Source organism: Aythya fuligula, chromosome 27, assembly GCF_009819795.1.
Source record: "Aythya fuligula isolate bAytFul2 chromosome 27, bAytFul2.pri, whole genome shotgun sequence".
Taxonomy (NCBI): Eukaryota; Metazoa; Chordata; class Aves; order Anseriformes; family Anatidae; genus Aythya; species Aythya fuligula.
Genome location: NC_045585.1, coordinates 570671 through 586109, shown reverse-complemented (window position 1 = coordinate 586109; position 15439 = coordinate 570671). Strand labels below are relative to the sequence as shown.

The 15439-nt window shown below is 41.4% G+C and overlaps 1 protein-coding gene across 1 annotated transcript in view; it reads right to left on the bottom strand.

Moving 5' to 3' along the window:
- ANTXR1 (ANTXR cell adhesion molecule 1) overlaps nucleotides 1–15439 on the bottom strand; it is a 117966-nt gene that overhangs the window by 69827 nt on the left and 32700 nt on the right. Inside the window, exons 11-12 of the mRNA XM_032204035.1 lie at nucleotides 2982–3051; nucleotides 164–242 (exon numbers count right to left, since the gene is read on the bottom strand). Of these exons, the coding sequence (XP_032059926.1) occupies nucleotides 164–242; nucleotides 2982–3051 (149 nt within the window). The remainder of the gene's footprint in view (nucleotides 1–163; nucleotides 243–2981; nucleotides 3052–15439) is intronic.

Here is a 15439-nt window from a genome sequence, read left to right as displayed (position 1 = left end):
GAACTACCACACACATGCTCACTTTTAAAAGAGGGAAACAAGTCCTTCACACAAACAAGTCCTAAACTCGTGAGCCCTAATACCAGTGTAACAAACACTTCTGCTAAGTATCACCATCTTACTGAATGCACAATCTTACTTAAGCACGTGAATGAGAACTTACACAGTGTGTGCTGGAGATGATGACAGAGCTGGAGATGAAGCTCAGACCGTCATTCATACTAACTTGAAGAGCTGCTTCCCTGAAAAAAGACACAAGAAATAAGTCAGGCCAGCCAGCTCACAATTCTCAGATAGATAACATCATCTGGAATCTGGGCTCCTGATACACAGAAAAGACTTTCCTAGAGGCTAATTCACACTGCTGGTGCTCTCACCCCTGCACTCCAATTCACAACTGCCGATTAACCAGAATCTGCCAGCACAAGTAGCTTTCTTTCAAGTTTGCATTCTTTAAACCCCATGATGAACATAGGCACAGTATACACATAAAAGTGTATCATATTTTCCTCAGCCACATGTACTGTCAAGTTGTCTCTGATCTCCTAACTGATTTTAGAGAATGCTACTTACTGCTGGAATACTGTATCTTAAGTCTTTGATTACAAAAGCCTAGAAGTATACCTCTAATACTAATAGATACAGTATAATAGTGAGGAAACATCTTGCATCTTTAAGTGCTGTTCACTTTTTAGCTAGACCTGGGTATTAAAATATCTAGTTAGTCCCTCCTCTCTAAGCATCTTCTTGTTTACAGAGAGACCAGGAGCACATCGGCCCTCTGATGAGTCTGGAGCTCTCTTTATCTGCAAAGGGGAAGTCGTAACTGTCAGGTGCACAGCTGAGTAGACTGTGGATCCCAGAGAAAAGCAAAGATTGGGCAACTCATTTCTGGTAAAAGGTTGTTGTTAGGAATTAAATGCAAACCAGGATGAATTCAGAATCTTTTTATGTTTAGGATCAGCAATACAAACTTTCCACCTTTGAGATGGGAATGCTTTTCTGTCATTAAGAGGATTATGTTGTCCCTACTGGCTCTCCCTCTCTTTATTCCCATGGTAGAGAGAGAAACGTCTGTTCATGCACATAAATCCTTTTCATAGAATCATACAGTCACAGAATCACTGAATGGCTTGGGTTGCAAGGGACCTTAAAGATCATCTAACTCCAACCCCCCTGCACAGACAGGAATGCCACCCACTAGATCAGGTTGGTCAAGGCCCCATCCAGCCTGGCCTTGAACACCTCCAGGGATGGGGCATCCACAGGTCCTCTGGGCAATCTGTTCCAGTGCCTCACTGACTTCTGAGTGAAAAATTTCCTTCTAACCTCTAATCCAAATCTCCCCTCTTTCAATTTAAAACCATTTCCTCTTGTCCTGTCATTATCTGACTGAACAAAGAGTTGCTCCCCATGTTTTTTATAAGCCCCCTTCAAATACTGAAAAGTTGCAATAAGGTCACCCTGGAGCCTTCTGTTCTGTAGACTGAACAGCTCCAGCTCTCTCAGCCTTTGCTTCATAGGAGAGGTACTCCAGCCCTCTGATCACCTTTGTAGCTCTCCTCTGGACTCACTCTAACAGCTCCACACCCTTCTTGTGCTGGGGCCTCCAGACCTGGACGTAGTACTCCAAGCAGGGCCTCACAAGGGCAGAGCAGAGGGGGACAATCACCTCCCTCCCCTGATGGCCACTCCTTTTTTGATGCATGCTGGGATGCAGTTGGCCTTCTGGGCTGCAAGCACGCACTGCTGGCTCTTGTCAAGTTTTTCATCCACCAGAACCCCCAAGTCTTTCTCTGCAGGGCTGCTCTCAGCTTCACCCAGTCTGTACGTATATCCAGGATTGCTCTGGCCCAGGTGCAGCACCTTGCACTTAGACTTGCTGAACCTCATTAGGTTCATGTGGGCCCACTTCTCAAGCTTGTTCAGATTCCTTCAGATGGCATCCCTTCCTTGTATAGTATCAACTGTACTCATCTTAGTGTCATCTGCAAATTTGCTGAGGGTGCACTCAATCTCACTGTCTCTGTCACTGATAAAGATATTAAACAGTACTGGTCCCAGTACAGACCCCTGAGGGACACCACTTGTCACCGGCCTCCACTTGGACATAGAACCATTTACCACCACTCTCTGGGTGTGACCTTCAAGCCAACTCCTTATCCACTATCCAATGGTTCACCTATTAAATCCACTTCTCTCCAGTTTGGAGACCAGAATGTCAAAGGCCTGTGTCAAAGACCTTGCAGCAGTCCAGGTAGATGACATTGGTCGGTTTTCCTTTGTCAACTGATGCAGTCGTTTCATCATAGAAAGCCACCAGATTGGTCAGGAATGATTTGCCCTTGGTGAAGCCATGCTGACTGTCTTGGATCACCTCTTTGTCTTGCATGTGGCTCGACATTGCTTCCAGAAGGATCTGTTCCATGATCTTGCCAGGCACAGAGGTGAGGTTCGTCGGTCTGTAGTTCCCCAGGTCCTCCTTTCTACCCTTTTTAAAAATGGAAGTAATGTTTTCCTTTTTCCAGTCACCAGGGACTTCATCTGATTGCTGGACTTTTCAAATATGATGGAGGACAAATATGAGTATAGGACTTTTGATGGAAACTCTATCAGAAGTCCTTTTACAGTCATATGAACCATTAATAATCAACCCTCAATTGAGATAGTTTCAAACAGAGCCTCTAAATCTATTGATACCAGCAGTAAAAATATGCTGTAGCCAGTTTTTAGCACACAGACATTCCATACCTGATAAACCCTGACCAATGATGGCAAATAATGCCCTGTGTAACCTAAAATAGCATTTAAATTTTCCTGTGTGAAATTTGCAGTCTAGAAACTATGAGGTCCTCAAATGTAAAACACAAGAGCCACAGTCAGATCTAGATGCATATAAGAATGAGAGCATAGTAAGATGAGGCAGACTATCATTTCTCCCACAGGTGAAGTAAATATTTGAGTATGTAGAAAAGACATACATGCCAACTTCTCGTAGTACAGGTGCCGGGCAGAGTAAGTAGGTATCTTCCACAACAAAAGGCTTCTCATCTGGGAAAAACAGAGAGAGGGGGAGAAAGAGAGAGGGAGAGACAGAGAGAGAGACTAGTATTTATTACCAGATCAGTAACACAGGCCTTAAAGACAAAGTTTAGAATAATGTTTTTGCTCACTCTTAATGCATAAAAAAGATGAAAAACTCTGTAGGGGATAAAAGCTATGGCATAGTAGTTGTTCTGAGGTAACACCACTCTACAGCAGGGCTCAATGCATCTGATGCCCAGCACCGCCTGCCAGCCACATCCTGCAAGCAACACCCTCACCATTTCTGCAGCTGCTGTGTGCTGCTGTAGTACCTAATGCCACACATCAACAGAACTGGAAACCCAAAGCTTTTCACATGTTCAAAGTAAACATCACAGCTGTTCTCTATAGGATGTTTGGATGTAGCTGCAAGAGATTACATATAACTAGAAATAGCTGTGTGAAAAAAACTGTGTATTATGGAAAATTTCACAATTTCAAGACAGACTGAAACATTCCTACCTAAATTATGCTACAGTTTTAAAAGCAGAGTGAATATATATGTATACATTATATCAATAGGAGATTGTCTCAGATACAGGAACATAAGCTACTACCCTTTTGAGGACTTAAAACTGAACTTTATACTATCTCTGGTCACAGAGAGATGGGGATCCCAAGGAACTTCACAGCCCATTTGCCAGCTGACTAGAGATCAGGTAGGTTGGCAGAAAAACAGGCAGAGAGGCTGGTTTCTTTCTTTCTTTCTTTTTTTCTTTCTGGCTGGAAACCCAACATTCCTACAGAATGAGTTGATTCTGCTGAATCAGCAGTTTACGGAAGTATGTCACTGCATCAGAAAGCTTTCACTCAGCTGCATTTATAGCCACCTCTAGGGTCTTCTATAGATACGCCTACATAGATATGAAATGAGACCAGTTACCAAGTATTATCAGCTTTCCTAAAAATTTCCAGATAAAATTTTAATTTTGTTGGAAGGCCCTTCTCCTGGCAGATTCAAATACCATCATCAGTCCAAACTGTGAATCTCATCTCTACATACTGCAGGGTAGAAGATTCCTTCTTTCTACAACACTATGTCAAAAGAAAAGAATGTCACCATCTTGCTTTGCTGTTTGAAATACAGAAAGCAATGCCAGGGTTTCTAACCAATAAAAATCACTTCACAGCTGCATGGTACACTTAGCTTCCCAGAGTGCACATAACTTGGGTAACATAAGCAAGGTTCGAAACAGTGCTTAGTGCCTAGCTGGCATTGCTGATTGCAACAGGGGATGGAAAGGAGCAAGGGTGAAAGTTTAGCCAAATTGTTTAGCAATCTAATGAAGAGTTGAGCTATTCTGTTGGTTTTTTTGTTTGTTTGTTTTGTTTTGTTTGTTTTGTTTTGTTTGTTTTGTTTTGTTTTGTTTTTGAGGAAAATGGTGCAAGCTACAATTCCATGTAAGGTGCCAGTAGAAAGGAAAAGCTATGAAGAGACATAAGACAAAGAGAACATGGTAACCTTCTTGAAAGAAATTTCTGCATCATTTGCAAGCCTTGCTCTCTCTTGGATGCTGAGAAATTTGTTCACATGCATGTTGTCTAATAATTACTAACGCGATGGCAGTGGAGCACCACTGATCCTGGACCTGTTCTCAGCAGTTAGCTCAGCAGGGTTCACTCAGAAGCAAGGTCACACAGCATGTTTTACTGCAGCAGATGAGACATAAAGAAAAGAGGAGCTAAAGACTGCAAGAGCTTGTCCCCTCAGTGCAGGAACAGGATTCCCCATGCCAAGACTTCTCCCCCAGACATTCCTATAGGAAGTTTTCACTGAATGCAAAATTTTCGAAAGAATATTGCTCTAGCAATACCTATCACACATTATAATCTCCATTTCATAGTGGTGTGTTTCTTTGCTTTGGCAACAAAATAAAGAATGATTTCCTCAGGCAGGTTAGGGAATGTTTATTTTTTTACACTCCATTAAAAAATGAAACGGTAATGAAAAGTTGTAGCTTTTGCTGAAGTTTTCCTTATACTTCCAGCTTCCAGCAAATCCCATGCCTATATACACACACTTGAATTTTTGGGTTGCCCACAGCAGTTATTTTGTTAAGGACTGTTTAACACACAGGCAAACAGCTGAAAATGAAACGTTTCAGCCAGCCATATGGTCTTCACAAATAGGCTGCACTTCTGTATCATGGCTCAGCTACTGAGAGCAGTTTTCAAGCTTCTGTGATCCCTCTAGATCCCTGCTCCTGCTGTTGGCCTGGAAAGTACTGTATATTATTCCTATTTTCCCACACCCTCAGTACAAGAGCACTTTCTAACATTTCCACTATGCTAAACATTAACAGTGGACATTTTTAGCACAGGTTATTCTTTTGTGAGCTCCACATCATCTACAAGATGACTTCCTCACTAAAAGAGAGGCTGACAGACAACATGGTGATATAATGCATGCCCCTCACACATCTCCTACAGTATAACACTGGATTCATGGTGAGTTTTGCAATGGAGTTACCAAATCAAAGCAGGAGCATTTCCCACTTACTTTGCTAGAGCATGGAAGATGCATAGCAGTGGTGAGTCTGGCCCTGTGGTACTCTGGGGCTGTTCTCACCCTGATTTATGAAGATATAATTAACTCCCATGAATTAATGACAATGTCTCAGTACACACATGACAAGAGAATGAAGACCAATGTCTTGTTTTCTCCTTTGCAGCCAAACACTGGCAGCCAAAGCCAAAGAATGCTTCGTGCCAGCATTCACTAAAAAAACAAAACAAACCAACCAACCAACCAAACAAACAAACAAAAAACAAAACACTGCTTTTTACTTATATTCCATTAGCTTTTTGTTTCTGTTTCTCTCCTTACCCACCCCTAACTTGCATCAAATCTATGCCTCTCTAGAAAGTTTATCAGACTTGGATTCTCAAGAGGGGACTCATGGCTGGCCAGGCTGGCTACAGGGAGATATTATTTTGTTTGGAGAATGCTTGTGTTTCACCACAAAAATGAGTGACTTTTTCTTTGCTCTAAACAAAAGATGATCCATTTGGTTTGCATAACTCTGGCCATCTGACTCCTTCCTGGAAAACTTACACTGAGAAACCAAACAAAACAACACTTCTCATCTGCTATTGCATCTATATCTGCAGGATGCATTTGAAAGAACGCTGCTTTTTTTTTTTTTTTTTTGTTAGTTACAGAAAAAGCTTGCTGTATTCCTGTGCAGTAAGAGATGAGCCTGAATGCTCTCAAGCTCCAGATCTCATGCCAAATTTTAACTTTGTGGTTTGGACTCCTGTCAACTGACAATGCTAGTGGAAGAGCTGTGGAGTGCAGGGGCAGCGCACTCCATGTTGCTGACTTTGCTGCATGGGAAGCAGTTTCCCTTCTCAGCTTGACCGCTAGCTGGCCGTGCAACCCTTCAGAAGTCATCTGGCCTCCTTTGCCAGTTTTACAGAAAGGGCCTTGATCAGATCTCAGGCACCAGAGCTTAGGCATCCTCAGGAAATATTGCAATTCCTCACCTCTGAGAAAGTCTACCCTGAAGACACACTTTGCTCCTTGCTTATGCACCCCTAATCACTCCATCAAGCAAAACAAGGTTTTCACTGTATGCAAAGTCTATAGGGCACATATAAATGGGCAACTAAAACCAGTCAGTTATAGAAATAGAATAACTAATCACAGCTCTGTGCAGAAATGGAAAAAGGTCAAACATCTCCCCAAAAGACATCTGTTTTCTGTGGATGCCCTTTCAACAAGGTACTTTATACTGCTCAAATTCCTGTAATTTACTACCGAGCATTTCTATACCTTTTGACAACTATCTGTAGCCTGTAAAACCTATTAATCCCAGCATTAGTGACTAGTTTCTTTTGCCATTAGCAGGGTGTAACCTTTTGGCAAGCCAGAACTTGGAGTACTTCCCAACTATAGTAATAAAAGCTTCAATATATGCATGATGTTTTAACACAGAAGAGAAAAACTCAATAAAAGAGAGGAACAAAAACCCAAAGGTGACAAAGAAAGATAATATTACTTTAAGCCATACAACCAAGCTAAAATGAACAACATTTACTTTGGTTAATGTTTCATCCAAAAACAAAACAAAACAAACAAACAAACATTGGCAGATTGAAAACTGGCTGCAAAGATCCCTCACAGAAGGATTTAAGAAAGCATTAATGCTTTTGGATTGCCACCGCAATATTGCAACTGCTGATTGGTGGGCTTGCCATATCAGCAATATTTTAGTCCAGAAAAGGCTGCAAAAGCTGTTTGCCAAACTTTCCATACATCATAGACTAAGAATTTCCTTCTGTTATATCCCTGTTAATTACAAAGGTATTTATGATTTGTGTTCCACTAAAGCACATCTCTAAACATTTTTACCCAGTCTTCGCTTTCTGTAGGAGAGAGGACTATGGTTTCTGTTAGACTAGTATAGCCACATCAGGCAGAAGTCTGGCTGCTCTCACACAAGGCTCCCTCAGGAACATCTGTGCTAAGGAAGTTGTTCTCTCTTTGTACCTCAGTCCACTTGAGATGGGTAGTGCTGAGCTGGAGCACTTCCATTGTTCCTTTGGAAAGACAAAATACCTGCATAATTCTCTGCACCACCTACCAAAGCAAAATCTCTAGTTCATCCTGGATGACTCTTTATGCACTCCTTGTGACAACTCTGCAAGCAAAGTTTTTATTTCAGACCCAGTTTGTGGGGAGGTAGGAATGCATAAAGACACTGGAACACTGAGCTAGAGAAACTGCTTTTGAGAAGGCCCATAAATAAGAAGTGAATGTTTTGTTAATGCTGTAATGAAAACCACATTGAGATCATGCTATAATTGCTCTGCTTTGTGTAGGGACACATGGGCCTTGAATGCCAAAGCCATTTAGAGCTGAGTTAGAGGATGGGGGTGGGGGAACAGACAAATAAGCAGAGAACAATGATATCACATTCATAATGATCTTTAGATGGGGAGAAGGAATCTGGAAGGAATTGCTTTTTTTCTCCAGTGGGTTCATCTGCTGTGCTTACAGTTCTGTTCTCCAATCTCACATAGTTTAAACACTACTAACAGAACTTGGCAAGCACCACACTATTAATTTGCTCATGCTCACAACTGTCAGCTCTGGAGAACAGCACGTGCTCCAGTATGGAAGGGTCGCTCCCTAGGAGGAGTCCTTCAGGGGCATGTCTTGGTCCAGCAATGTAAGAGCTTCACATCAGTCTCATGGAGCAGACACCATAAGCTCTGTCACACTTATAGAATCATTGAATGGTTTGGGTTGGAAGGGACCTTAAAGGTTGTCTAGTTCCAGCCCCCTTCCATGGGCCACCTCCCACTAAATCAGATTGCTCTAAGCCCCATTTGACCTGGACTTGATCACATCCAGAGATGGGGCATCCACAACTTCTCTGGGCAACCTGTTCTAGTGAGTCACTGTCCTCACAGTTAAAGAAATTCCTCCTTATATTTAAGCTAAACCAATTCTCTTTTAGTTTAAAGCCATTACCCCTTGTCTTTGCCTATCCTTGTGCAGGTATACCAACATCAGACTTGGTCTCCTGGTAGCATACAGTATAAATGAGCAAGATTGGTAAGCATGCCACATTTAACTGAGATTTTCCTGCTCACTTAGCCCAAGTCTTCTGTCTGACTGCCCCATGGTTGTTCCTCCACACTTGGCACGAGCAGCTACACAGAAGTCTGTTGGAGGCAAATGTACATAAGTCCTATTTTTAAACATATCTACACGGCAACTTGTTAGGAGTTGGGAGGGCATTTGAGGGGTGCATGACTATTTCTCCTCTTTTGATGTTTTTATTTGATTTATTTTTTTTAATCAAACAATTGCTTGGGCCACCCTTCAAAAGAGGATGGCTATCTCACCTTGGTGTGTGCTTTTACCCAAGAAATATATCTTTTCCTTCAGACATAAGGTTGAAAGACATAAGGACAGACATAAGGTTATGTCCTTCATAAAGCTCATATCCCCAAAACACCTGACAGAGTTTGTTTGTCCAGTGATAGACATTAATTAGTACTGTAATGGAAAGAGGGAAAAGCCACTAGAAGAAAATAAGAGGAAAACATTTGATGGAGGTTTAAAGTGACATGATCAAGTGGAGAAATCAGACATTAGAGTGGGACTGCAAAGCAGAATTTTCCTGTACTAACAGTGACTGGGCTGTAAGAAAGTAAGAAAGATATCACAAGAAAAGTTCTGTGCTGCCAGAAAAAAAGAAAGTGGAAGAGGAAGCGGAAGAGGAAGAGGAAAGACAGGGAAAATTAAACAATTTGGTAGGCTTTAAAAAGGGAGGACAATTTTTAGAAGACATTTGTTGGTCAGTTTGGAGATAACAGCTCCCTGTACAGCTTACTTGATGATACCTGGGGAAGTCCTTCTCTCACTGTCTTTGCCTCATTTTTCCTTGTTTCTGTTACTTGGTGCTGAAAAATTCAGGGTGGCTTGTGCTAAGAATTGGTTTTGGCCAAGCATCCAGAGCATCACTAGAGTGCAAAAGATCCTCACCAATCTTTCATCCCTCTATTAAGTCTTATATTGCCTCAGACAGAGTTTGTCTCCATGCCCAGAGATATCTTTGCTGGATCCTGCACAATCTGGGCAGACACAGACATTTTAGCACCATGAAGCAGTGCCACATTATCCAGTCACCACACTGGGTAATTACTTTTAACTCTGTACAGTCTGAAACCAATTCACCTAGGTCTAGCTGCTGGCAGAAAACACACTGCTGTTGAACATGCATCTGATTACAGTTCTCTTCAGCCAAATACTCTTCATGGTTTCTACAGATGTTCTTTATTTAATTATTTTTTGTAATATATTTTTTAATCCCATAGTTCTGAACACTATGAGCTTATGCTCTCTTCACCTGCCACTTTTCTCTGCCAATAATCCCAATAAAAATCTATTAGCTCATGCCCTTGACCTTAGCAAGTCCTAGCTGTGCTGGTCTACATCTCATCTGGGATAATTTAAGGTTTCAGGAACTGTTGGCTCAGTGTTAGCTTTAAAAATACCTCACTCCCTGATACAATCAGAGGATGAGAAGTTTCAAACAAATAAAAAGAGCTGAGCTATCCAGTCTCCATAAGGTTTCTATAAAATTCCCATTGAGTTAACTTTTATGTTAAACTGTTTGCAGCAAAGTGCCACAAAGACACTCTGAGAATACAGGCTGGAGCTGCAGGCCACAGTAAAGCAAAATTACTGAGATACATTCTCATACAGAGCAGCTTAAACTTAAAGCTGTGCCAATTTCCACCAGGAGAGACTTGGGTCTTAGAACAGTGATGAGCAACTGTTGAATTCCTTCAGCTTGGGAACAGTCTGAACTCAGATGGAGTTCATGGCCTTTTTCTTCCAGGTCACTGCATCAAATAGTCTAGGACTGTGCAAAACGAACTGAGCAGTCTTGGTGTAGTGCCAAGGAGAATGAGCTCACTTTTCACCTATTTATTAATTCATGACACAAAGAATATATCAGGTCGGAGGGTGTAAAACATATTTGGTCCTTATTCTTATTTTCCATGGTCATTTTGTGGACACAGGAAGACAGGTCCAAACAAAAAAGCCGATGAGTTGCTTTAAGAGAATTTTATCTTTCCTGAAAGCTACTATGAAATTACGATGACACTGTAAAAAATAAAAATAAAAAATCTGCTACACAGGCAGTTAGCACACAAAAAATGAGGAAGGAGTCTTCCTCTTCACCCCCACCAATACCAGGTCACAGTGTTTGGGAGTGAGGTAAGCCTTGCAAGCAGTTCCTCCTATTGGCAACACTGCATGTTCTTGTGTCTCCATGGACTGGATTCATTGAACAGCGGGAAGCTGATGGAGGACATTCTTAGCTCTTTGAAGATTTTAGGATGTTTCAAGGAATTAATGTCTTTCTTCAGAGCCAGCCAAACTCTGAGGAAGCTGAGCTGAGAAGCTATTAGGATTTGAGAGCAGCACAGATGGCAGGTCATAGCTAGCGTAGCCACAAGTAACAGAGATAACTTTCAAGCTGTTTACAAGACAGCAAGTAGTCTTCTCTGAAGGAAAAAGTGGAGCAGCAAATCAAGTGCTGAACAGACTTCACAGAGGAGTGGAATAAAGGACAGCACTAGTATCCCTTCCCTACCTCACAAAGCTGGCAGAACCAGTATTTAGTTACTTTTATTTATTGTCTTCTATTTAGCCTCACAGTCCTATCCTGGACTTACAATGCAAAGAGGACCATGACAAGGAAACTTGCTGGATGCCTGTGGGGGCAGAGGTGAACGAAGAACAGGTCACTGAGAAAGGAGATCTGCACCAAATCTCTAGCTTCTAGAGCAGCCCCATAAACCATATGAAGAGTACTAGGCTGAGAGACAGGAGATCCACAATCTTGCCTGTGATCAGCTCATTTGGAGCAGATACCTTCAGTGCTGCACATCAATTCTACAATTTGTAAACTTGAACTAGAACTTTACTCATTTCATATACAGCTTCCAACACTTTTTATCTGTAAGATACAGATATGTTTTAAAACTCTGAATACAGAATTCAAACTAAGGCCAATATCCATATTTTTCAGGCCTTTGGAACTCAAAAACATCTTGCTGCAGCTCTTGAAAGCAAATTATTAAAGAACTCAAGAGCCCACAATTTGGGAAAATAGAGTAATGATGCCCTTTCCAAGACCGTCCCTCCCACTTCTAAAGAGGAACAGCTACTGGTACATGTGTGACAACCAAGCATCCTTGTCTTTCAGAACAGAGTCCCTGTTACAGCTTGCTCAATGGATCTGCATCCCCATAGCTTTTCACAACTCAGGTTCAACAGGCCATTTGTGTTGCAGAAGAGATTTGCAAGAATGCTGCTGTCACTGTCAACTGGCAATAGTATTTCAAGACTGAAGCTACCAATCCTAAAGTAATTCAGCTTTTGAACTGGGTAGTTCTTTCTCTTCTTTCAGTTCCTTTTCTGAACAATAAATTCTTCCAGTTGTGGCTGCAAGTTACTAACTGCAGATGAACCTGGAAGTGGGGATATGGTTCAAATGTCCTAAAGAATTAATTTTTTGTGGAACCTTCATTTCAACCCTAGCCACCATGTCCCTGGGGAGGTTCTGCCAGTGATTAATTGTTCTCACCATGAAATATGCCTTTCTGTCTTATATCAAGACAAAACCTCTCACAGTGCAACTTGTGTCTGTTGCCTCTTCTCCATGCGGCTCCTTGTAAAGAGAGAGCTTCTCTTGTCCTTGCAGATGCCCTTTAAGTACTAGAATATGGTGTTGGGGTCACCCAGGGCCTTCTCCTCTCCAGGGTGAAGAGACCTAATTCCTTCAGTATTTTCTCCTAAGTCAGCTTCTCCAGCCTTTTGGTCATCTACACAGCCCTCCTTTGGACCATCTCCAGTCTGTCTGTAGTTTGCTTGAGTTGTGGGGAGTGGAACTGGGGCACTCCAGGGGTAGGCTGACAAGCACTGAGCAGAGTGGGATGATCACATCTTGATTTCTGCCAGCAGTGTCCCTGGGATACAGCCCAGGATCCCATTTGCCTTCATTCCTAGCAGCACACTGCTCATGTGTTCAGCTTGTTCAGCAAGACACCCAGGTTCCTTTCAGCAAGGCTGCCCTCCAGGTATTTTATTGAACTCAGCAGGTGTTGTATAGGTAGCTTGGGAAAGGGGAAACAAAACAAAACAAAACAAAACAAAAACAAAACAAAACAAAACAAAAAAACCTCCCAGAACAGAAAGATAAGAAGAATCACAGAATGGGACTATGAACATCAACTACATTTTAATTATCTGTTTGGTTTGTTCGTTTGTTTGTTTGTTTTTAGTATGCTCTGAATCCCCATAAGGCATTTAATCACTCTTTGTTGGTGCTGCCAAGTGGACACCTTCAGTTTCAGAAGCCCTGCTGTGTTTGAGCTTACAAGCCTTCCTCTTAGCAGAAGTATCTGCAGTACAGTTCACCACAAAACTCTTTCCTTCCACAAGACCACTGCTAAGACTGTTTTTAGCATCATCTTCATCCCTGTTCCAGAAGGCACATTTCCCCTGAGCTCACATCTGCCTTTTGCATTCCTTCACATGCTGCTTAATCTCCTTCTGTGGTTGTTTAACAGTATAATGTACTGAAAATAGATTCCCCAGTAATGTTAACCCATTGTAAAGTCTCCCCAAAGAGGTTTACTGGGAGATTTGAGTGTCAATGGATTAAAGGCAATACTATTGAGACTGCCAGTTGTACCACTGAGTATTTTACAGTCAGAAATGCAACTCAGAATTTAACTTCTGTCCTTGCTCTAATTTTATCTATTTGTCATACCACATTCTGTACTCAAATTTTAGCTTTCAAGATTGATATGCTGTGCTAGCTTATTGTAAGTTAGAGCCTCACTCACTCCTTTCACTCTTTTGACTCTGAAATGTTTTGAAGGTTGATCTTTAAGCTAATGCCTACAACTGCAGTGCTGATAATTGCATTTTATTCTTAGTTCTTCCAAAAACCATGACATTAGTTAATGCCAGTCACAGAAACAGATTTTGTCGACATTGGCCCAAATTCCTTTAATGTCCAGGATGTGCAGTTTCACTGGTACTACCTGCTTGCTGTCCTCCTCTGAAGCTTTTAGGAAATGACCTCTCTTTACTAATTGCAATAAACAGCAAGAACACCAATCAATTTATTTCAACAGAAGGAAAAACAGTCTTCTTCCTAACACAGACTCCCTACAGCCTTCACATTTCTCAGCCTTGAGTTTAAATAAATAAATAATATGGAATAAATAAATCTGACATTGAGAGCCATTGCTTTTTAATTGATTAGGATGTTACTTAGAGCAAAAGTTACATTGTAAGAAAAAATGCTCTATTTCAGCCATAATCCAAACAGTTCTTTGCAACCACAAGCAATTTCTGGGTATAATTTAACAAACCAAATGTAGCTCTTATCCCATCCCATACAGGTTACAAATCATGCTCCTGGTGGTCCTAAAACTGAAATGTTGTACACATTGACCCAATCAGTCTTCATTTAGAGCTCATCAGCAATACAAGTTTCTCAAAAGGATATCTGGTCTGAGGAATTTTCAGGACTTAAAAGAATGCCAGGTCAAGCTACAGTAGGGTAACAAGGGCATTCCTAAACTTGCAAGTTTAGGGGCTTCTGTCATGCTGAGTGGTATTGCTGTAGCTCTTGTAACTCCCATTATCCATGCCTATGCATTTCTTAGCATAAAATACAACTGCTTGAGAAATTCTCTGGTAATGTCTCCCTTGAATTGAAAATAGTTCCTCTACAAAGTGGAAATTTTCACACAAATTATTTGTTTGATACAAGCTATTCCTGGTTCATTTGAAAAGCAGAAGACGTGCAAGCTCTAAGAATGCCACAATCTGTCAGCTTCCAGCAACCAAACGTAAAGTCTTTTGGGTTTGCACCAAGCGACTTCAGGCTTTTGATGAAAAGAAAAACTCTAAATATTTGACCAGAAGTTCCACAGGAACCTTCTGGGTGGAGAGAGAAGAGAAGTTCTCCTGCCCAGCTAGAGAACCGCTGAAGACTTTATAAGACATGATCCAAACAAAACTTTGGACCTGAACCCTTTGGAGAAACCAAACATTTCAATACCTAAATGATACCAGTCATGATCCAGATTCAAGGAGTAATAGCCACATAAGTTTTGTGTTAGATTTTACGGAGCTTAAAAGGAAAAGCATGAATCTGTGGCTGCCTGTACCCTTCTGTTTTGAAAGGCACCTGTCACCCGTTCACACATCTCAAATACTTATCTCTGTGGGCTGCATGGAAATGTCCCCAAACATTCACCCTCCAACTTTTGCTCTTCACATGTATCTGAATTAAGCAACCACAGCCAGACAAGCTTTCTCTTAAGTGGCACAAGATTTGGCAACTCCCAAACCTTTCTACTATTGTGGAGGCCAGCACAGCAGCACAGAAGCATTCAGGACAAGTTACATACACACATGCTTTGTAAATGCACCTGCCTTGAATGCTTACTGGCATTCCTCTCAAAGTCGACAGTCTTAGCAAACAGTTCCTCAAAGAGAAAATTAAACAGATATTTAAGCATGAGCAAGTCCAACATTGAGCCATTAGACTTTGACATGTAAGAAACTAAGTAATGCATCAATTTTATACTTACAAGAGTCTGGACTACTTCCAAAGCTATCAGGCAGCTTCTGAATAAATTCCATGATAGGCAAAATGAATTCTACTGTCATTAGTGGCATGAGCTATGAATTACTCTACCTGGTTTCCTATGCGGGTTTGCAGGTATGCCAGATGAGAACAATAGGATCATTAGTTCTTCCAGCTAAGTGGTCCTCACTACCCTTTACAAAAAACACTAGACA